We start from the raw sequence: 24349 nt of genomic DNA on the forward strand, positions 1-24349 counted from the left end.
CGTACGTTGAGATTCTTCTGAAACAAAAAATAATGGAAAATGCAAAAAGAATCTATCTTTACAGAAATGCCAAGTTAGATTATGACCTTTAATCCAAGTCTTCAAAAACAGCAGTATGCTTCATTTCTAGATTGTTTCCATGTAACTATGGATAATATAATTAACTGAGTAGGAGTTATTCCTATTAGAGAATTCTCTTTCCTCAAGTGAAGAATTCTAGGGGGACAAAAAAGAACATTTAAATGTTTTTTTAGAGGTTTTCTAAACCCAGGGTGAAAAAAATCTACATAAGCTAAAAATTTGATGAGTCAGCATGTTTTAAGTCCTATATGTCAGAAGGGACATGACAGATTGCCATTTCAAAGAGTGCAGAAGTTAATAGGATAGTGCAATGTTTGTTTGAAGGTAACTGGACGTACCAATATGCTGTACTTCTGAAGCAGGTCACTTGAAAAAAACATATTACAGCCAGTTCTTAAAAATGCAGTGATAGACCATATGCTTTGTTAGCTGATGTTTCAGTCCATTCTGGTCTGTCTTTGTGGTTATATTTGGAAAGCTTTTTTGAGCAGTTACTGTAGTAAGTTTACATGAAGTAACCAAAAATGGTAATGCTGAGTCTCAGGTATACAGTTAAACTGATTTAGCAGTTGTACACTGAAAGGTAGATTGAATAATCAAGAGTCCCCTGGTGTGCACAGAGACTTGCGTGTAGCTTTCTGGAAGCCTTTCCTACTTCTAGCTGCTTGAGGGTAAGGGTTGTATACAGGATAGGCAGCAAAACAACATATTTTCGAACAGTTCATCTGTAAATTAAATTCAGGCTTAAAAATTACATCAATTTAATATGAAAAAACATAGCAATGACTGAGTATGAAGTGGAAGAAATGTCACGTGCACACAGCTAAGAACCTCTCCCACTACTCTGTTCAGAAAGTTGCCTCATCTTTTCTGCACTCTGGTCTTCTCTCTCTGGGGTGGCTGGTGCTCCCAGAAAAAGTTGTCAGAAAAAGCATTTGTGCTCACTAGCAATGACGTGGTCACACTTTGTGAAGGAAGAGTAGGGGACCAAGGGCATTTGCAGTTGATATGCATAAATTTCCGTAATTGGTGAATGATACTCACACTCACGTCATGTCTGTTCTACATGTCCAGGATGGTGTAAATGTGACTTTGGTTTAAATCTGAATCAGGCCACCACCACTTAAGTTAATGAAAGCAGGAGCTGATTCCAAAGTTATCAAATGACTGAAGAACAAACTAAATAAGAAGATGTGCACCTTTGCAAAGAGGAATGGCTTTGTTTTCTGAATTTTATTCATATTTGTTTTCAAATGAAAGTCTAAAATTACTTGGAAACACAAAAAAAAATGTGACTGGCAAAACTTAGGGCTACAGAAAGCCATTAATCTAAGCATTGAAAAAAGGAAAATTGCTCATGCATAACAAAAGAAAAATGAATTAAGTAGAGATGAAAAGAAAATAAACCCAGCAGAGGAACTAAGGACCCCTGTCTAGTCTTTACTGTATTAGGAATTTCAGAAAAGAAGGCAATGGTGAAGCCTGGCATGCCATTTGGCCTCCTGCAGTCTTCTGACAGCTGGGTGATGCTTAAGAGCTTGGCTGAGAGCAAAGTATGACGTTTAAATACTGCAGCATTCTGCAGCCCAACTGCTGTCCTGCAATTTTGTTTCACTATTGGCATACAAAACATGGATAGGCTTATCTTAGATTTCACTGATATTAGTCCAAGTGAAAGCCCAATTATCTGTTCGTGCACACTGGCTTCACAGCATTGTAAGACCATATAGCTGCCCAATAGCAAGGTTCACACCAGTGAATTTGTCTCAGGGTGTGTTGTTCTAGTGTGGTAGGAGTTGAGGATAAGTTTCATCTCATCTGCTGCTTTCATGACTCTGTAGGCCTTGATAATAATCCCACTCTGACTTCTCCAAAGGGGGGGATCCCAGAATTTGTACCCACTTGTCATAACACAGCTACCCTGCCTCGGTTATTTTAGTTGCCTTCTTTGCACCTTTTGTAGCTCTGCCATGTCCATAAGGTGTGGAGACTGGAAACACACATGCATTTAAGAAGTGCGTTGTAAATTTTAAACAGAGGCACAATGATGTTCTACCCTCAATGCCTTTGCTGATGATATCCAACATTTTGTTGACTTATTGACTGCCGTTACACAGTAAGCCAGTGATACAGAGAACTGCCCAGGATGACTCCAAGATCTCCTCCCTGAGTTCAGTTTCCAGTTCTGAGTTCAGCATTGTGTAGGCAGGGTTTGTCCCTAGGTGTAGCACCCCACTTTCTTCTGTATAAAGCTCATATGGCATCTTCTTTTCCCCTTGGTTATGTGACGCCCTTCTGGAGTCCCTCACAATTATCTGAAAGACCTATGTATCACCTGGAAACTTAGAGATTTCTCTGCATCACGTCACTGATGAATATGTTGAACAAAATGCGAGCCCCATACCAGTCCTGAGGTCACCTAACCACTGATTCATCTCCAAAAGTGACCATTAAGCTTTTGTTCCCTGTTATTCAAGCTACTGTCAAACCATAAAAGCTTTCTACCAATCCTACAGCAACCTATTTTCTTTAATATTTTTGTATATGTGTGGAAATTTGTCATAGGGTTTTTGAAAATCTGAATGTTTTATGTCTGCTGTGCTCTCCTAGAACATGGGAAAGTGAGTGACACATAGTGTGAGCAAGGATCTTACCAGTTACTTTAGTGCAGCAGAAACAGATCAGCTCATGTAAGAAACACTTATCTCATGTTTAGACCACGAGTCATGCTATTTAATGGATTTGTTATATTTAAAGTGTATTGAAGAAGAACCTTTGAAAGAAAAGAAATACAAAACAGGAGGTTTATTTGGTAGATTCTTCCTCAATGAGAAAAAAAAATGGAGTGCCTGCAAATTGTTCACGTTTGCTTTTTCTTTTTGTTAAATTGCAGATGGCGTTCATACTTTATTATATGGCGATCGTTGGCCATGCTTTGTCTATAACATCCCTGTTGATTTCCTTGGCAATTTTCTTCTATTTCAAGTAAGTGTTTCTTACAGACACTTTCCCTTCTTTCCCTGAGGGATCTCATGTGGTAACCAAAGAAAAGCTTGGAAGGGGACATGGCAGTGAGAAACAGCTCTTCTGAGTGCCTTTTTATATAATCCTAGTTAAAAAGTCTCAGCACAGGGTCTTCTCACCAATGGGACATCTCCCAGTGGTGTGTAGCTAAGATCATGCTATTAGATTTATCGAGACTTGAGTAGGTGCTTACAGGAGTCAGCACTAAGCGTGAATCTGACGCTAGTGTGTAGCCTGACATCATCATTAAAAGGAAAAACAACGGTGGTCTGTATCAGAACTTTAAAGGCGACTAAACTGGTATTCCCTGAAAGCATTGCAGCTACTGCATGGCAGCTTAACTAGAGCATTTTAATCTTGTCCTTTGGTGAACCTGTCTGCACACTATTTATTGTAATATGTCTGCAGTGAAGGAGCTGAGGGAGCTCAGATTTGCTGTCAGACGTAGTCACAGCTTCAGTCGCAGTCAGTAGTGAAGGGCTGCCTGGGAACAGCCTTTGGTTTTCAGCTCAGGGAAATGGTAAGCACTAGAAGATATCAGAGGCACTGGCGAAAATTTTCAAGAATAAATGATGGACCAGATCCTGAGCTATTGTACATCCAGAACTATGATGATTTGCATAAACTATATTCTTCTAGCTCTTAAGCAATCTTTTTAAGGTATTTCACAGCATTACTATAAACTGCAAACTTCCCATACTAATAGCACACTTGGAATTCAGGGTTGTGATGTCCATTCACAGATACTTTGGTGAAACAGAATGATGCATACAGTATAATGACCCAAATGGGATGGTATCTTACTGATTTCAGCAAAGGCGCATCAGTTACTTGTAATCAGATAGCCAGACCATCAGTAGAGTATATCTGAAGATAACTGCAAGGTAATCTAAAAGGCCAGGTAAAGTTTTCCAACTTTATCCGCATAAAGGTTTTCATGGATACAAGTGAGTATTCCCCACACTGTACACTGGGAATCAAAGCAAGAGTAATATAAGAAGCAATTACAAATGCTTCTGAATAAATAACACGCACAATTACAACCTGGTGGACTTTTATTGCCAAAAAAGCTTACCTCATTCAAGAATACAGAAAATCCCCAAACGCTTCAAAGAAAGTAGTATTCTTTGAGCAATCAAGAATACAAGGAAAATGGAACACAAAAAACCTCTTTTTTTCTTCACAAACCTCTTTACAGATTTTAAGAAAGAATAGTTGCACAATAATGGTAACCTGTAGTAATTAAAAGTCCATCACTGTTGTCATTCTAAGAGTATACTGTTTCAAGATTGTAATTTAGCCTTCAAAAAATTATTTCAAGCTAAAATTATGCTAGAACACAAATAGGCCTGTGTGAGAATATTAGTAAGCTTCTTTCTACATGAATGTCAACAGATGCGAACCCTTGACAAGCATCCAAAATACATTTTGTTGTTTCTTTATCACTATCCTCATAGAAAGATAAATTATATTCTTTGGTTTATTCATCAATCTATTTCAGCAGTTCAAAGACATATTTTCGATCCAGAAGTGTAAACTACTTCTAGGGATTAATTATCTTCCCAATAGACAGATAAAGAGCATGACTTTTGTGTACAGGTCAGAATTTTTCATTTGTTTGTATTTGGTTGATGTTTCCAGAAAATTGAAAGCCAAAAATAAGCCCAACTCAAATTTAACAAGTACATTAAATGCATTTTTTCAGATCTTAGTGACCAAAATAGTAACTGTGAATTATGAGCAGGTTCTAAATTAATAACTTCCCACTCATGCCAAATCATGAGTTTATATATGCCTTATTTTCAAACAACCAGGATTTATTCTCTGTAGAACCTTTATTTTCCAAAGCAGTTTTTCATACTGAAATTTCCAAGTCTAAAAAGGGAAAAATTGTTCATATTTTCTATTCGTTTATCTTGCAGCCTTAAATTAAAAATAAAGGATATTTCTGTAAACATTCAGCTATTCCTTTTTGTCACCTGTAAGGCCAAGGAATCATAATGAAGTACACCCAGTGCATTTTCTATCATGACCACTGAGTTTTAAACATTTACTATGACTCTTTTAGTACAGATTTTTTGTGTGTCTAAACTAACTGGCATTTCTTAAGTGTCTTGAAATGGGTAGATTTAATGTTCTGCAGCATAAGTGAAAAACTTCAATACAATGCGACAAACTTTAAGTGCTGGATTGTGAGATATCATCAACTTCATTATCTGAATTTCTGAGATATGTTTTTTGGCCACAAATACACATATGAAGATTTGTAAACTCAATCAGTACATAGCAAACACAAAATTCCAGCTTACACATGCATAGTAATTGCATAAATTTGGGGGTAAAAAGAACCTCTTGCTGCACCCCCACCTCTAGTGCACAAGGGATCGTTGCCTTGCTCTAAATATCTGCAGGGGAAGGTGCTCCACAAAACCCCAAATACCTTGTGCCAGTGCTTATATCAGTTGTAGTCTTAGAGTCCCCGTATTATTTAATACAAATCTTACACGAGGCACCTTAGCCTATTTCTGGTTGTCGTGGTTTAGCCTCAGACGGCAACAAAGAACCACGTGCCGCTCACTCGTGCCTTCCTAATACAGGAAGAATCGTAAGAAAAGGCAAGACTCTTGGGTTGAGACAAAGGCAGTTTAACAGAACAGCAAAGGGAACAGGCAAACAACAACAACAACAACAACAACACGGATAGGGGAATATACAAACGCGATTACGGAACCGCCGCTCCCCCGCCGCTCGCCGCTCGCCGGCCGGACCCGGGCCGCCCCAGCCCGCTTTTAAGCAGCAACTTCCTGCCCCCTCCCCCAGCAGCTCAGGGTGGGCATGGCTCACATGGCATGGAATACCAGGAAAAGTTAACCCTATCCCCACCGGAACCAGGACACTGGTCCCAGTTTTGATCTGTACGTACTACATATCTATGAATAGGTTTAGGTTGTGTGCCTTCCAATAGTAATTTTCTTAGTAACATTATGCAAAGCTTCTCCTTGGTTATTTCATCTAGTGCTGGTCCCTGGAAAGGAACACCATGGATGAGGGTGTCCATATAGGCTGGGAAAGGGTGTGCTTAGTCAATTGAGAGGCCAGAAGAAGCTGGCATAAATCTTAGGGCTATACAGTAAGATGTCTGTGCCTCAGCTGTCAGACAGGAAGGGTAGTAAAAGAACAAGCCCCCAACATTACCACCACCGAGAGTGAGTTTAGGAAACACAGGAAAATGAAATGGTTGGACGTTGCATAGACTATAAGAATCTGTAAGATTACAAGCTCAAAATAGGTGGATACAAAATACAGGTTGTGAATTCTCCTAATTTCCAGAGCAGCAGTTTGATGAGTGACTGTGATAACATGCAGTAATCAGATACAGAGATAGCTAGAAAGTCTGCCCAATAAACTGATGAATTACCTTCCCATCTATGTAAAGATAAAGGGCACAAAACCAGAGCCATGGTAATGCTTTAAGGAAACTGGGAAGAGCACAATTTAATCTGATTTAGAGTCCTATACTGAGGCTTCAGAGTTCTTTGGGACAGCAAAGATGGGATCTGGTTAAATTGGCTACCCTAAATGGACCAAGAAGGTGATTCCCTGCAGCAAGCAAGGCAGGATCAGGCTGTCTGACTCATTCTTAGCTCTGAGTCACAGACAACGCACGATCCTGACCGGTCCCAGACCGTGCTGAAAGACTCATCTTTGCAGCAGCCTTCCAGATAGTAACGCACCTCCTCCTCTCTTTCCTCCTCCACTTCTTCCCCTTCCATGACTAATCCATGACACAAAGGTTACAGGAAGAAGTAGAGAAAGGAATTAAAACAAAGCGCTGCAAAATGGGAGGACAAAGAGGAAACCGAGCTATGATCATGAGAAAGTGAGAATAAAGCTGTATGGGAGCAGGGTTCATATTACCTTCAGTTGTTTTCTATCATCTGGCTATGACAGCTATAGATTATTTGACCTTCAATAGAAGGCAAGCTGTCAATCAGACAGTCAGTCAGATGGCAAGAGATGGTTTTGGGGCCGTATAATAGCCTTTGACTGTAGAGGCAGCGACGAACAGCTTGCAGAGGTTGCTGTTTGCCACATATAAGTCTTTCCTGGCAGAGATTTATTTTTCTTTCATTTTTGGCTATCAAGATGCATAATGATCTGGCTTCATAGATGTTGCAGTACTTTCAGAAAGGAATACTGAATCAGTAGTGATGAGCATCACTAAACAATACTAGCTCATAACAGGAGACAGAGTGTTCATAAAATAGAGTGTCTGTCATGGTTTAACCCCAGCTGGCAACTAAACGGGGGAGAGAATCATAAGGGTAAAAGTGAGAAAACTCGTAGGTTGAGATAAAGACAGTTTAACAGGTAAAGCAGAAGCCGCACACGTAAGCAAAGCAAAACAAGGAATTAATTCACTAGTTCCCATCAGCAGGCAGGTATTCAGCCATCTCCAGGAAAGTAGGGCTCCATCACGCATAACAGTTACTTGGGAAGACAAAATATCATCACTCTGAACATCCCGCCTTCCTTCTTCTTCTTCCAGCTTTATACTGCTGAGCATGACATCATATGGTATGGAATATCCCTTTGGTTAGTTGAGGTCAGCTGTCCCGGCTGTGTCTCCTCCCAACTTTTAATGCACTCCCAGCCTGCTCCCTGGCAGGGCGGTGTGAGGAGCAGAAAAGACCTTCACTCTGTGTAAGCACTGCTTAGCAATTGCTAAAACATCATGCATTATCAACCCTGTTTTCAGCACAAATCCAAAACATAACCTCATACTAACTACTATCAAGAAAATTAACTCTATCCCAGCCAAAACCAGCACAGTGTCTAACAGTTACGTGCATCATCATATTATTGCAATATTTCTGTAATTGCAAACTGAGACCCCCATCATCTTACACAATAAAACACAAAAGAAAAAAGGGGACTCCTGGCTCCAAATCACTTCCAATTGAATTATTAAAACAAAGACATTTGTATAAAGAAGGCAGATGGAGAGCACAATAGGTCTAGATTTGCCAGAATAATAGATGGTATGGTGTAAATGCACCTGCAGTCTAATTGTTGCCAAGGCTTTTAAAGGGAGTTGAAGAAGGATAATGAGTGGAAGGATAGGTAAGGGAGAGCATGGTAGAAAGCATGAAATTAATTTGAAAACTAAACAAGTGGGTAGGAGATAGAAAATAACTGGCTTGGGGTGAAAATCAGTATTCTCGATATTCATGAATGAGAAGAAATTACAGATTCACAATGCAGATCTATGAAGAAAATAATGCTAAAAGCTCCTTGGAAGTCAAAATATCCTAGGTGCAATATGAAGTGGAGATAGGAACTCAAAAGTAAGGGTCATTCTGTGAGTAGATAGGAGGACCTATCTCTGTCAAAGGAAATGTAGGAGACATAGGGTAAGTATGAAACACAGGGGAACCACAAGAAGCACGAGAGACTCTGAAACTCTGAGACACAATTGACAGAGGCATAATGATATAAAAAACTCACAAGTTTTAGACCTGGATAACTGGCTTAGTGATGCCTTCTTGCATACTGATTAATGAAGCAGAGTAGGGAGCATATAGAAAGATGGGTGGAGAGTGACAAGGAGCCTTCAAAAACACCACGAAGGAATGATTAAGAAATCAGGAAGAGGGCCAGGAAGAGAGATAAGAGAGGTCAGAGAAGGAGAAGATTACAGATGATTATCAAAACCAGCAGAGAGGATGAATCAAGTAAAGGTTTTAGTTTTGCTAGAATGTTCTCCTCTTGGTGTGGACTGACTCAGGCAGGTGCTGACGCCATTTTGACAGCAAACACTGAAGGTCAAATTAAAAAACGAGGGTATGGAAACATATGCTTAATGATCCAGATGGGTCTTTAATATGAAAGCTGGAATCAAGGAAAAAAAGTGGGGAGTACTGAAAGTAGGAGAGCAATGCAGCAGTAAAACTAAGAGAGGAAGGCAGGCAGGGAAAGGAATCTTGGATAGCGGATGAAGGCAACATGCAGTGAAGGACAGTGCAGTTTAATAGAGGAGTGAGACTGGCAAAAGGCAAGCGGAGGAGTGAGGAAGGTCAGGAATGGGAGTGGAAGCACATGTACCTGGAAGAGATTATCAGAAAAGACTGTCTCTGTGTACCAGTACCCATGTAGAGAGGCAGCTGGAGAGACAAGGGTCTGCATCTTTGGGGCCAGGAGCTGAAGACACTGCTCTAAGTAATAGGGAAATTTTTATTTCTTGGAAACAGGACTGGCGTCACACCAATCCTGTTCCCAGGACTGCAAGAGAAAGACAGAGATGGGCATATGATAGTGTCCCAGGAAAAGTGGGGTCAGTAGCACAGGCAAAGTATAATGATGGAGAACAGGGAGAAAGGAAGAATCAGGACTGGATAAATACCATCAGAGCTCAGGAGCAGAAAAGGAACCTTAGACTGGATTTGTGATGGGAGCAAATACACATGGAGTAAGCACAAGAACACAGTGTAGGAAAAATAGCTCCAAAGAATGGTGTGTTTTGTCCAACTGAAAGTGCGCCTATCCCAGTATCTGGTGCTCAACAGTTGCCGATAGCTGATGCTAAAGGAAGAATATAAAATCAGAACAAGCGTAAAGAGATATTCTCATTCCTAGCCCCCAGGACCTGCATCTCATGACATCCTGAACCAAAGAAGGTGTCTTGGTAAATAAGGAGGTCAATAAAGGTGATGAGGATTTTAGGATGATGATGACCATAACCCGAAAGACAACCTCAAGTTAAAGAAAGAATTCCACCCAATGACTCAGAAAATAGGCGTAAGGAGAACTAAGAATAAGTGGCAGGTGACCAAGGAGCTAAAAAAGGAAAATCAATAAATAAACAAACAACATACTAAGCAGAAAAAGAGTTCAGTTGGTTAGATTAACTCTCTGTTTTTAAAGAAAGTGCATTCTGCGTTAACCTCCACAGGCAGAGCATCAGAAAGTCACAGCCTGTGCTCCGTTCCAGACTGCAAAAGACTCCTAGTGCCGAGGAGGAGGCTTACCTCAGTGTGATACTTGCTCTTAGCTGTTTTTTCCTACTGGTTTTGCCTGCTTGCTCTCAGTGATCACTGAATACAGACATCACAGCATTATCTAACAACTCCATAATTGCCTCTCCGCGATCACCTCCTGCCAGCCCCAGGCTGTGCTCTGGGGCATGCAGGGGTGTTATTTTCTGCATCAGGAGTAGCCGAGGAGGTGGCATGAGGATTTGGGCATGAATCAGAAAGACGGATCAGGTCTGAAACTGCAGTCATGATTTGGTTGCACAAGAATTCTGCAAACTTCTCTTGTGAAATTCTGTCTACCCACAATAGCAGAAATCCTACCCTCCTCAAAATCAGTCATTCAGAAAAGACTGCTGCTCCTTCTGAGCAGGAAAACAACTTCTTCTGGTTTGGGATCTCAGCTGGAGTGAGAACATGCAGGATACCAACCCAAATCCCCCTGTAATTTAAGGGGATTCCTGCCCAAAGTTCCCATCCTGTCTTACCACTAATTCCTAAAGTAGCAAATAATTTTCATCTGAATATTTGAGAAATTGAGACTCCAGGGAACAGTTACTTATAAGGCGATATTCCTGATGTTCATTATTTGTATCATGCGCATCTAATAATTCTCAGAGTTCTGCTTCACCACTTAATATCTCAATTACCATGAAATAAAGAAAGGCATCAAGGGCTGAGAATGTAGCTGGATGGCTCTTACAACACGGTTTAAAAAGCATGTGTTGATAAACAGGTGTAAAAACAAAACCCCAAATTTGTCAGAGGTTATGGCTGCAATGCAAAGCATGTATTTTCCAATTACGCCTTGCCAAAAGGCATTCTTGAGAGACTGTTGCCAGAAAGAGCTTGTTAAAGTGACATCAGAAGAAAAACACTAATTTACGACCTGTGCTACATATTTTTCAGGAGCCTCAGCTGTCAAAGGATAACACTGCATAAGAATTTGTTTTTTTCCTACGTGCTGAACTCCGTGTTTACAATTGCCCACCTCATTGCTGTTGTGCCTAACCCGGGCCTTGTAAAAAGGGATCCTGTAAGTACTGCATGACTCCTCTCCATCTTAACACCCAAGTGAAATTACTATGGCCGCGCTGAAACCAGGCGTTCCTATTCGCCAGTTAATGACAACCATCTGGTAAAGCACACGTGGAGGGTGCAGATTCTGAGAATTCCACTCAAGCTTGCTGAGGTCTTTCACCGAGCAATAAAAATCTTTGAATCTGGTACAAGAGGGAGAAGCCTTAGACTTCCTCCAGCCAGCCTGTCTGTACAAACCTGTGTCAGATCCCCACCACTCTAAGCACTGACTATGTGACATTTCTCAGCAAAGCCCCCAAAGGGACAGATGGCCTTGGTGGCCGCCTGTCCTTTCTCACAGGCATACACGCTGGGGAGGGGCAGGGATGGAGAGGGATACAGCTTTTTTCAAAATCCCCCCAAAAGATCTGTTTGCTGCATTATTGTGTTTTTTTTTTTCTTGGGAGGTGGTAAATCAAAGCAGTAGCTTGCTTCACTGCTCTTAGATAGTGATAGAAATTGTGCCAGCCCCTCAGCTGATAAATATGTATGGCAGACCTCCGTCACCCAGCTCTGACCTTGCTCTCTAACAGAGCAATCGCATTGTGCTCGCCGTCGTTACAGCAGCCCTGGCTGATGTGAAATTGATGCAAGCCTGGGAATCTCTCAAGTTATGTCACAACACTGATCAGCTCGTCTTCTAATAAGATCGCTCAGTTACGATTCAACCATTTATCCGCTTCTAATTTTGTGAAAGCAATTAAACGTTAGCACCTGATATTATCGGATCACGCGTGTGTCTCTCAAATGTGTGCTGGTTAAGTAAGCTAATTAAAGCAGGAAATGTATAGACTAAAGAAAACATCACCAGTCCCAGGGACCATCTGGAGATTAAAAAAATAGAAGAGCAGAAGAATAATTAAAAAATCACACATTTTGTTTTTCCTTACTGCGTAGCATCATACATATGTAGCCTGTGCAAGAGATGCAATGAAAATACACTTGATATTTGAAGATAAAAAGCTGGCAGATTATATCAGGCACCTAAATTGAAGTAAGATCTTTACCTCAGGGTTAAGAATGATACTTCCTGACAGCAGAAGTAAATTATCTGGAGGGAAGAGCTTTAAACTAAAAGTTGAGGCTGCAGAGAGGACTCTCATGCTCTAAGATTTCATTAAAAAACTGTATGTAGTGCCTTTGGTCTGGATCTTCATTTGAAGTGAAATCTTGACCCCAGTGAAGTCAATGACAAAGCTCTCAGAGGCTTCGGCAGAGCCACGTAGCCACAGGTACTGGCACACTGGGCATCACCCAATGAAACCTCCAACCTCTGTTGCTACGCAACAGACAGTATAAAAATGACATAAGTGGTTACCTTTGGAGGCTGTGGAGCTCCAGAGCAGTGAGGAGGTTAATGTATGCATCCAGCTTTCAGGTCTCCAGACGAAATACGAAGAGGACCCTTAGTGCTGGATACAGTCACAGAAATGGGCCAAGCGGTGTCCTTCCACTGATGTTACCGAATATAGCTGTGTTAGCAAACCTGGCCTCAGCTAATTAGCTAAGCGCATGCTTTGATGAACAAAGCCCTTGTTTTGTACTTCCTTGTTCCAAAACAAATTTGCATGTCTTTGACTCAGCAGTGAACTGCTGCCTAGAGGCGAGGTACAAAACTTGGGTCCAGAAGACCCATGGTCTCCCATTTTTGTTCTGCAGTCAAGTATGGGATGAGGGTACACTCACTCCTGGATCTTGCCTCAAATTCTGTATTTCCCTTCCTTAAAAAAAAATCAGAAAAAAGGGAGGTGAGGTGACCTGTTAATATGTTTGAAGTCTCCCAACATTACTAGAAAGTGTAATTTTTTTATATTTTAGTAACATAATAAACTTGTAAATACGTGGTTGGGAAAAGAAAATTAAGAGCCAGGGGCAAGTTTTTAATGTGATGGAATACATGTAGTCTCCATATGAGTGTATGAAGACTTAAAGGATTTATGTTAAAAACTTACTTATTCCACCAGGTAGATTCCCATCATATTTTTATTTTAATACCAATTAACAGACTGAATTAAGGTTTTATAGCTTGGGTTTTTTCTATCCCTACTGCACCCTCTGTTTTATTAAATCCGTTTTAAGATGACTACCGAATTCCTGTAGTTTGCTGCATTTATCCGCTTTCCACCTGTGCATCTTCTGAGCTTGACAGGCTCATGAGTGTGGGGCTCCTACCTCCGATATATACAAAAATAGTGAAACAGTCACAGATACCCCTTATGTAATGGCCATATACAGAGATGAAGTTGGTGGTATTTATTCTGCAAAATAACAAATGCGTTTCCACCCCAATAGCTCCAGCTTTTTTTAAGTTTCACAATAGATTTTAAATATGCAATGCCATGGGAAAATACTTACAGTGAATACATATTTATGAGGATATCAACAAATCCATATAATTTTGAAAGAAGAAATAAGGTTCTGTTAAATAACAAAGAGAAAAGACAGGAGGAGCAAGAGAGGAAATTCATCCCTAACACCAAGACACCTACATTCTCCCTGTGATCCAGACACAAAAGATGTGAGACAAGCCAAAGCATCATTGACATGAGGAGAGTCTGTAGTGCGTCCTTATTTGCATATAGTTTGCTGCAGAGTCAAACGCTTTGGTGATCATTCTGCTCATTTAAAATGGTAAGTCAAGCCACTTTTTCGATATATCTTAATTTGCTATTTTACATTATTTTTTCCTGCTTTCTGGTTATATAATTTTATCTCTCTCTCTTTCTTTCGGATTTATCTGGATCTGGAATGATGGAAGAGAAAGGTGTGTGCCCAGGTGGCCATACAAGAAGCGAAGAAGCAATGAAAAAATTTCAGGGACACTTGAACAAAAATAAGCAGGACACGTATGAACACTTACTTACATATACAGAAAAATGAGTTAATTTTTCGCATGCTGTATCTAAAGTAGCATCTGCATTAATTACACTGTTACTGGAACAGATTTTATAGGAAGGGGTGTCTTCTGTCACCTTCCTAAATGAGACTGACCCACAGAAGAAGGGTGATCTGTGAACAGCACATTATGTTCTCCATTAAAAATCCTGGAAATATAAATAAAACTCTTGCTGCCTAACCTATTCATGTAGTCTTGCACATCAGATCTGTATTTTTCATTTTTTGTATTTCACAAGACTAGTAATTTTAATACTCAGTACTGTTGGGGGGTAAAGGAAGATACAGCTAATGACTGGAGGGATAGCTCTGCTAATGAGAAAATGAAAAATTGAGCAGCTCCGTGGGCACTAATATAAATATGTTTGTAGATGGGACTAAGTTTGGTCACAAATCAGTAATGGCTCAGTAATTAGAACCTCTTCCAGAAAAGCTTTAAGACATCTTACTGTATCTTTATCATTTTCCTGTTGTAGTGGAGATATCTGTTCTATTCTTTCTCCAGGCTTTTCTGTAGCCTCTTCACCCTTCGTGTTTCACTCTTGCTTCTGGCGTTGTATGGTGTGAAAGTTTTGATACCAGTTGCAGTTTTATAGAGTCCTCCACTGGTAGCTCCTGGGAAGCCTGTGTGGGCTCTCATGCTTGGCCATGGTGTTCCAGAGCGTAAGGACCCAGCATCCGTTCAGGCAGGCTCCAGTCTCACTGTCAAGTCCCAGCTCTCTGCCACACACCTTATTTATGCCTTAACGTATAAATAATCTGTACCCCCTCTTATACGTGTATAGCAGCAGAGCTGGTAAAAGGGAGAACCCAAAGCAATCCATGCTTTATTACAAGCACCGTGATCTCAGTTTCTCAGCAAGGACAGGTTGGGTGTGGGCTGGGCTGAGCCTGGCACGGTCCTTTCCACTGGCCGTATCTGTAACTCAGCTCTTGTTGAGGTGGAAAGTATCTTGGACATGGGATGTGACACGCTGAAGCCTGTTCTTGCTTCCTTGTGTAGATGTAGAGGTACGTTAGAGATCCTGAGCTAGTTTACCATTCTAGCTGATGGTGCAGCATGCACTCTGTGTTTCTGGCAGGAGCACATAGTCCCTTCCCCTTCCCAAGCATTTCGCTAAACTTGCTTTCACAGTGGGCATGAGGTGGGATGACAAAGGGCACTCACTTTATCTGTGCTGCCTGAAACCCATCTCCTGGCAAGAAGCAAGCCTTCAGGAGAAAGCACTAAGCTGCTTCCCACTCAGCATTATTAGTGAGACCAAGAGAAAGTGAGGAGGAGAGCACAAAAGCTGGTGTCCACTAGCATCACAGTCTTCAAAGCAAGGCCATGGCAGCAGTAATATTAAAAAATCTAGTATTTTCATGGACACTAGAACAGTATAAATAATCTCACCTTTGACAAATTCAAGCGAAAACCATGACTGCCCAAGTGTATTTGGTTTTCCTCCCTGTCACACTAAACAGTAGAAATAGAACATTGATCTGTATGGGAAGATGAGGAATGTCTAAAGGGTAGTTACTGTGATTAATGGGGTTATGATACTGGTGACTTCCCCTGTTCTCAAAGGAATAGAGAGGGAATGATAGCCAAAAAACCAAAGGAGATTCACAGCATTTCAGGAACAGTGTTAATTTTAGGACTTTTTACCATTTAAATGTTGCTTCTCATCTCCAGTTGCTTTCAGTTCCTTCTGATGTAGCCTGGCAGAGCTTGGGGGGTTTTAAAACATATTTTTCTCAAATAAGAGGCTCATAGCTGATACAAGGAAAGACAAATGGCAAAACTGCTGCCCCATGTGACTTATGTTTGCCTCAGTAGTCCCAGCAGTCCCCATGGTGCAGCCCACTCTGGAAGCAGCAAAGGTGGAGCTCCACAAAGGAAAAGGGTGCTTTGATCCTCTAAGTTGTTTCATGTGTTATGCTCAGAGTAGAGCTTCAGAAGGCTCCATTCTCATTAAATCAGTTTGATTCTTTATTAACGTAACTATTTCCAGAGCTTTCCTGTCACTCTCAAAGCATCTCCAAAGTCTTTCATCTTAGTACATCTGTTCCTCCATCCTGCTTCCACTAGTTTACTTACAGGGGCCTCTGCAGACAGTTTAGCCCCAAAGAGATGACTCAAGCCTCTTGGAAAGGAGGGTGTAAAAGGAATCAAGGACCAAACCTCTAACAGAGAATTACTGGCCAATGCGTAGCACTCATGTCTCCTGAGTCTTCTAGTGTATCTTCTACACTAGGAGAGAGTCAGTGTTCTTGTGAAAGCTGTAATTACCTTGCCTAGGAGCCCTTTGTCTAATAAAGGGTCCAACTGACTGTTTAAAACATCGCTCTTCTTCTGCCTCAGGTATAGGAATGAGGCTTGGTGAGACCCGACCCAGTGTGTATTTGTGAATTTACAAATTATGCAGATATTGTGCGTTTGCAGATTATATGGTTGGCCTGGCGAGAGTAAAATGTATTACTTGCTTTTGTGTAAGTCAAAGAGGCCCAAAGTCAGTCTCCAGTTACACCCATGCCAAGCTCTATTGAAGTCAAAGTTTTTCCATGGGTTTTGTGTCTCACCACACCCTATTCATTGATGAAATTCTGGCATTTTTTGTTCAAAGTAAAACAGGGAGCAAGAGTGCCTGTTGTGGGCAAGTGAACCAAACACTTTAATTCATCATTCACAAGCAAAGGACTGAGGCTGTGCTTTAGCCTTGTAGGTGCCCCAGGATAATTTTTGTCATCTACAAATAAACACGCAAATCCCATTTGTTTTCCTTTCCCTGAGCAGGTTGATGAAGAGAAGCTCACGTCTCCCATCTTTCCTGTTTCTGCTGTGTCAGATACCTGTCTTGTTATTAGCTCTCACCAGTAAAGCAGAGAAGAGCAGGTATTTTGAGTGGCACAAATTCTTTCCCAAAGTAGCAAATGCTATACCAGGACAGGAGACTCACAAACTCTTTTGAAGCAGGAACCAGTGTAGTCATTAACGTCTTTCTAAAATCCATTTAACTTTTTTTTTTTTATTTTTTTTAACACAAAAAGGATGCCAGTGGTAACTGGGAAATCAATAGAAAGAGAGGGAGGACAGGAAGACTTGGCTGTAATGCTCAGGTTTAGAGAGAAATTGTCCCAGCTAAGGATCATTTCTGAATTGGAATAGAAAGCACCATATCACATTTCGGAGGTTCATAGTTGTGATGGCTGAGCCTGAGAGGTGAAGGCAAGCACAGTGCCTGATGTGCACGTGTCTGCAGGGAGGTCACCTCAGGAGGTGAGAGGGAAAGGAAATTCCTGCTCTCTCTGCCTCTGCCCTCGTCCACAAGACAGGACTCACACGTGGAGAGGACAGTCCCTCCTGCTGCCATTGCGTTTCTCTAGTATCAGCAGAATTGCACTTCTCAGGGTGTAATTCTTTGCTTCCCAACAGCGCTTGCTGTCTAGACTCCCCCTCATCAGTCCTATCCAGCATTGCTAAGCTGCAGGGACAAGGAAAATGGAACAGTACTGTGCAGGATGCACAGGGACAGGCTCTCCTGCTCTCCACCTCTGGCACTGAGGCATAGCCAGTGTGAAATCACTGAGGGTGTCCTGTGCCTGTGAGCAAAGGGCAGTGTGACCTTCCTTGGAGGCAGGGGATGACTGTCACTTTGGTTCAGGAACATGTGTTCACTTTCAAGAGGACAAGTTTTTTTTATGCTGGTGAATCATTTGCAAATGAAGTTTCTGCCAGCAGCGAGCTCATGGGCAGTGCCAGGACTGTGCTGCACCAGTTTTACCTCATTGAAATCACTGGGTTGTGCTGGCATAACACTGCAGCAATTCAGATGGAAATCAGAATCTCTCCTTCCATCCTAGGAAAGATCAAGTCTTGCACCTCCCACGAGGTTCAATGAGATTAATGCAGACTAAAGGACGCTGTGAATTCAGAACCAGCCAATATTCAAAGAATTCTCAGAAATTTTTTGGCTGGAATAATATCTGCATTCATTTTAAGACAGATCTGTCAGGGTCTAAATGGCATGAAATAGAGCAGTAATTCCCATCATTTTTCCCAAGGTCTTTATATTCTTGTTTATATTCTCAAAACTCTCAGAGTAATGGAGGAAACAAAGCACCATGTAATCCTGGTGGTGTCAGATTCACTGATCTGATGTGGAGTGCCATGCCCAGGATATGAAGTATGGATGATTAAAGGACATTCACAGCATTCATAAATGACACTTCTGTGAAGAGCATTTGTGGTTTATGTGGAACAACTGAATCTGGGCGGCAAAGAAGTCGGTCAGTCACCATCTCTGAGAAAGACCTGAGCTTTCTCAACAGTGTTATTATGGTTGCTTTCTCAATGGGAAGGCACCATGAAATTAACAGCTCCCATCAGGAGGGGAAAAAAGAGGTTTAAGAGTCTAAGAATAAGTATTTATGTTGGGACAGATTTTCTCATCTTACTTTCCTCAGGAATTATTCTGTCTCCATTTCAGTTACTTGCTCTTCTTGCAAAGCAGTATCTTTTAGTAGGCTCAGGTTTGTCAAAACTATAGCGGCATCACGAAGGGAGGGATGATAGCTTTCGTGTACCCCAGTCCCAAGGTATTTCAAGTCCAAATAACCCAGGCTCTGTCAGATCCTGTGTATGGTATTTCATCAGTGTGATCCTTACATGCAGTCTCTTATTTAGGAGGCGGAGTGCCGTTTCCTCCAGAAATGTGATTCTAGAAAGGAATTTGTACTGCAAAACGCATTGTTGTCCCGAAGCTGAAGGCATCATATCCTGGGGCTTATTCCCAGATTTTCAGGCTGCATCTTTTCTGCACAGGTGAGGAAGACCTGCACTCTCAGCCACAGCAAGGATGGAGACAAATACCCAGCACGCAGGCCAAACTGCAGATTTAAATGTCTCTGTGGAAAGCCTGATTTAACCTGTCATTCTGCCGAATCATTGTGCACCTGCACCATCTCTGGACCCTGAAGCTCTGCCATTGTGGCAGTGAGAAGTAAGCACTCCCAAATTTCAAAATCAGCAAACTCAGCATCCCCGGTCTTGCAGTCATCAACTGCAATTCTCCTGTCTGGCCGCAGTGCAGCCACTGGGGTTTTTATATGAGGTTGTCATAGAAAAGCACACCCTGGCTGTATGTGCAAAATGAGTGAATCCACTCCAGAATTGCTGAAATTCATGACGTGGCTCCAGAACTGCTGCTCAAGAAAGTCGTACTTATCTTACCCTCAGAAGTGAGCTGTAGCGGTCCCTGAAAGGCTGTTAGTCTTTCCTGGTGTGGGGATGTGCTTGACTGAGTTCTGACACTAATTCAATTCTCCATGCTTTACTGAGGCTTTTTATCATTTTTCCCTTTGTTTTTCCTCAAGAGATGGGAGAGGTTTGTAATTACAAAGTGAAAATGATGTAAAAATGTAGGGTGGGACCTGGGTGACCATAAATTTCTGCCAATTGCACCGACTCTTCTGCATCTGAGAGACTGAAAGGTGAATAGATGATACATCATTAGCTCCTAAAAATTCAGGCATGGAAAAATGTCAAGTAGCGTCTTCTTCTTAAATGTCAGATCAACAAGTGCAAATGCTAACATTTACCTTTTTGGTGGATTCTGTGCTATGCTGCATGGACATGGCATCCCCTAATGAACTGCTGTTCCTGTGCTTTCCACACAAGGCCTCCCACATGAACAGCACACTTAAGCAGCTTAGGTTTTGATATTTCTCACAGAATATACAGCAATTATGTTTAGAAACTTGGCTGTTGTAGAAGCAACTACTAGTTCAAGATAATTCAAATTAAACTTAAGTTTAATTTGGAGTTTAAACGCCAAGTTTTCCTTAGCATGTGTCTCTAAAAGGATCTGCCTAAAATGTGAGAAATTTGAGTGCGAATCGGCCAGAAAGTAGATTTTTCAAAATCCCTTAAAAGATGGACACTTCCAAAAGGAATTCCCCTCAGAAGGACAGTAACATAATGTTTCCAAAACACAACCATTCTCCCTGATACCATGCTGCTGCAACTATTTTCCTCACTGGGATTTGTCTGATTAAGTGGCAGTGCTGCCAGTGCAGGAGTGCTGAGTCCAGGAGACCATTCCACTCGCTCTAATGCAGGTGGCTAAAACAGGTCAGATGAATGAAATGCAGAGTGCTCATTGCTCTCCAGGCACTGCGTCAGTCTATGCATCTGTACCATGAAGTCAGACATCCAGGTTAGCTGAGGTGATTGCCATCTCTGCTATTTCATTGCCCTTTATTGACTGCGATGCAGACCCGTATTATTGCCCATTTTCAGTCATGACCCAGCCACTCTGCTCCTTTTGAAGGTATTTAAGGACAAACAGAAGTAGCCTGAAACAGAAGAGAAATAAATGAAAGGGCATCAAAGTGTCTTTACAGATGACAGCCAAGCACGGGGGGTAGGAGTATAGGAGGAGAAACAGTAATGACTGCCTTCCAGTATCTAAAGGGGGCCTACAAGAAAGCTGGAGAAGGATGTTATACAAGGGTATGTACTGATAGGGCAAGGGGCAATGTCTTCAAACTGGAAGACGGTAGAGTTAGATCAGATATTAGGAATAAATTTTTCACTATGAGGGTGGTGAGGCACTGGAACAGGTTGCCCGAAGAAGTTGTGGGTGCCCCATCTCTGGAAGTGTTCAAGGCCAGGCTGGATGGGGCTTCGAGCAGCCTGGTCTAGTGGGAGGTGTCCCTGCCCATGGCAGGGGGGTTGAAACTTGATGACCTTAAGGTCCCTTCCAACTCTAACCATTCTATGATTCTATGATTCCATGACTTCGAGCAGGAGAAAAAAGGCAAGAGGCTTGGGCTAGTTACCTACATGGCCTTTAGCTTTAGTTGGCAGAATGAGCTATCAACCAATAATAGGTCAGTCATTTGAATGATTAAGCACCTTTCCTTACCATTTCACCTCTGAATAGCTTATGGTTGCCTACACCCAACTGACTGTTTTCTGAATTTCCTGGTGTCCCCTCTCCCCAGCTTCCTTCAAAGGGTTGGGGGCTCCCCCTGGCAGTGGGCCACCCCAGGAAAGGCACTGGAGCAGAATCTTAGTGCGTCTAGAGAGTTAAAACAAGCATAGGCATTTACGGTCAGGTATGTCTTACATTTGGACACGTGTATTGTAGATATGTACAGCTGAACTAGTCACCCCATGCACCTTTTATAGCTAAAGATGGAGAAAGGCACATTCAAGGCACAATCAATATGACTTATTTTAGATATCTCATTTAAGATGACATAATTTTTCTGTAGCCTCCATAACCTGTATTGACTCATTATCTTTTGACTACAGGAGAGGCAGCTTAGGTGTCTATATTTAGTCTCACAAATCCCAGTCGTATCATTAGAAAATCCCTGGAGCATTTAACTGAATCATGGAGTGGCTATATCTGTGTCATCAAAGCTGTGTGTGTACCTAGTCCCTAGGAGGTGCCTTTGCAGGTCTAGATCTTACACCTCAAACATAAATGTAAGTACAGTCGGCTGTTAGATATGCTCCACGTAGGCTTAAACTAGCCTGGCTCAGGGCGCAACAACAACATGCCCAGAGCTCAGGTATGGCTGCAAAATCAGCCAAGGCACCTCATGAATATGTGTTTGAGTAACCTCTGCCTTGTCCCATCTTCCTGTGCCCGGTGACTCTTGCTCAGGTGTGATGGTGGAGGAGAGGTGCCTGGAATACCTGAAGCTTTTACCCTTTTTCATTGGGGATTACCTCCCACCACTGGGAGAAGATGGCAGGAGACCTTGTGAGCACTCTGACTCCATTCTTAGTCCAAATGAACAGCAGGTCAAGTAGATCCTGTACTGGGTTTTTAGGCTACCCTCTCTGCCCCTGTTTTCTCCTCCTCGGTGCCCCTCTCTGATGGCCTCTCTGACTCCTCCGTCAGTCAGTCTTGTATTTACGATGCCTTCCTGAAAAGCTGCCTCTCCTTGGCACCCCCAGCTCAGAAACCAATCTTGTTGGGGGTGACAAGGCTGCCGTTCGCTCTGCCTCCCACCCGGTGTGATGATTCCCGAAGTTCCCCCTGCCGGCGAGGAGCCAGCAGCTGCCACACGCTGGCAATGCTGGATGCTCCACGGGAACCCCACGGCATCTCAGCCCGGCGCGGCGCCCTGCGGAGCTCAAAGCTGCAGCCCCTGGAGAGCAATCGCTACGGCAGCTGGGACTCAAGGATGTGCAGATGTAGCCGTATTAATCCCTGTCCAGAATGCCTAATTCCAGGCTGGCTCCTTCGCTATAGCATAGACATGGACACAGATGCTGTTAAAAATATCTCCCGTTATTTAATTTCGTATTTTGCTTTCTTGTAACACAAAACCTAGGATCCCTCTGAGCAACTGTGTACATTTTGTTCTGTAAATGGTTTAAAAGTATATTAAAACATTAATCTTAGCCCGAGCCCCTGTGTGCCAGGTTTCTGACTGGAACACAATTTAATGGATGACTCATAGCAGATATATTGTATAATGGTATGACGTTCTGATAGCCAGTGATTTACAGCTACAATACTTAGCACTGTCTTGCTTTGGAAAGTCCTTTTATTGCTTATTTGTGTAACATATGGATACTTGGAATCTAATAATATTTTCATGGAATAGTGTTCTAATAGCCAGAACTCAAACAAACAAACATGTAAGGCAAATCAGTAGTCAAACTTCAAGCTACTCCTTTAAAATGCTAAGTTAAGAATGACTGAGAATATATTGTATTGCTTTCAAACCGAAGTTGAATAAATCATGTCTGGCCTCTGTGGCAAGCAGTGCAGACTCTCCTCGAGGAGGGTCCTTCGCTGCGGCGCACTGAGGAGGTTCACAGAGGTGAAGAGGAGACAGACTAATAAGGTCAAACATGTTTATTTCCATTTAAACAAAGAAGTGCACAGCTGTAGTGGTGGCTCATATAGCTGGCTTGATTTAAAATCGATAACCTTGATTGGCCTATTCTTAACAATTTATTTGAAATGTCAGTCGGGGCGTTTCAATGGATAGCGAGCATTTGAAAAGAGGGGTTTCGTTATGCACACCGAGGGGCTATCCCACCCCTGCTTTCCATAGGGCAGACTCTCCGGAGTTGGGAAGGACTGGTGTAAAACACAGACTTCCTAACTTGCGTCACGGGAACGAGGGCACACGGGAATCTACACAACTTTCCTATGCCAAAACTGAGTCAGTCTCTTTACTCTGACTGAATTACCAGGAAGAGCTGCTTAAAAAAAAAAAAAAACAATTAGCAGTTTATTTCACATTACGTTTTGTTATTATTGTTGAAGATAGTATCCTGGGGTTTTAAGTAGTCTGAATGTTTTGGTCCGGTTTGCCCTAATGGGTAGTGATGGTAATTAGTGCTGCAGCTTTCCGTCCGTAAGTTATTAACTGATAACCAGGGAGAGACTTAACAGAGAAATTACAAGTCCCTGTGATGAGGAGCTGCTGGATTAGCCGAGGAGAGTGGCATGCCAATTACAGTACTGCACAGTTGCAGGGTCCTGCGTAGGCAGATGGACCTTTGGGACTCCTTTGACAGGGCTGGAACATTAACAGTATTTATAATAACACCAATATATCTTGCAGAACATCACAGAACATCTACCTCCTTCTTGTAAAAGGAGAACAAATTATTTTATTTATTCTCTGTGAAATGTTTCCAGGATTGTTTTGAAGTGCTTTCATTACGTATCGCAGCTGAAGTGTTCACAAGAGTTACATGACTCTTAGCAAGACTTGCAAGAGAGGGGAACATGACTGACTGTATTCCTATTGACCCCTTTTGCCCCTGAGCAGTTAGCCAGAATTTAAGGCCATTGCAGGTTGCTTTCATGAGGAAGGAAAATTAACAATAAAGGAGATTTTTTTTCTCAGGTGCTTTCCTGCAGATCTGTAAAGAACTTTCCTCAGCTTTTGTGTTCACCAGTGCAGTGAGAACAAATAGCAGGAGGCAGCCTCCTTGCTCACAGATTGATTTTCCTACCAGGCTCTATTCTGCCAAAAAAAAAGGGTTCATTCTTGGCCGTCCTCCCACAGCCACAAAGGAGCTGCTTTCTTAGATGGGTACCTGGCTCTGGGGGCTTTCCTGGTAATTGTACCACACTTTCCCCGTGCAGTGCAATGCTGTCTGTCTCCAGGCTCTCGAAAAGAGGAGCATTTGTTTATTCCTTTGTTTAGGAGACAGACACACCAGCCTGAGCAGTGGAGTTACAGGGCTGCATTAGAAAGGACCAGCTATT

The 24349-nt window shown here is 42.1% G+C and overlaps 1 protein-coding gene across 2 annotated transcripts in view; it reads left to right on the forward strand.

Moving 5' to 3' along the window:
* The window catches only part of CALCR (calcitonin receptor), a 180526-nt gene that overhangs the window by 125161 nt on the left and 31016 nt on the right, over positions 1-24349 (forward strand). For both annotated transcript variants that reach the window (XM_054193184.1, XM_054193185.1), the window contains exons 6-7: positions 2975-3066; positions 11046-11172. In XM_054193184.1, the coding sequence (XP_054049159.1) occupies positions 2975-3066; positions 11046-11172 (219 nt within the window). The remainder of the gene's footprint in view (positions 1-2974; positions 3067-11045; positions 11173-24349) is intronic.

The sequence above is a fragment of the Rissa tridactyla genome, chromosome 2 (assembly GCF_028500815.1).
Source record: "Rissa tridactyla isolate bRisTri1 chromosome 2, bRisTri1.patW.cur.20221130, whole genome shotgun sequence".
NCBI classification, from domain to species: Eukaryota; Metazoa; Chordata; class Aves; order Charadriiformes; family Laridae; genus Rissa; species Rissa tridactyla.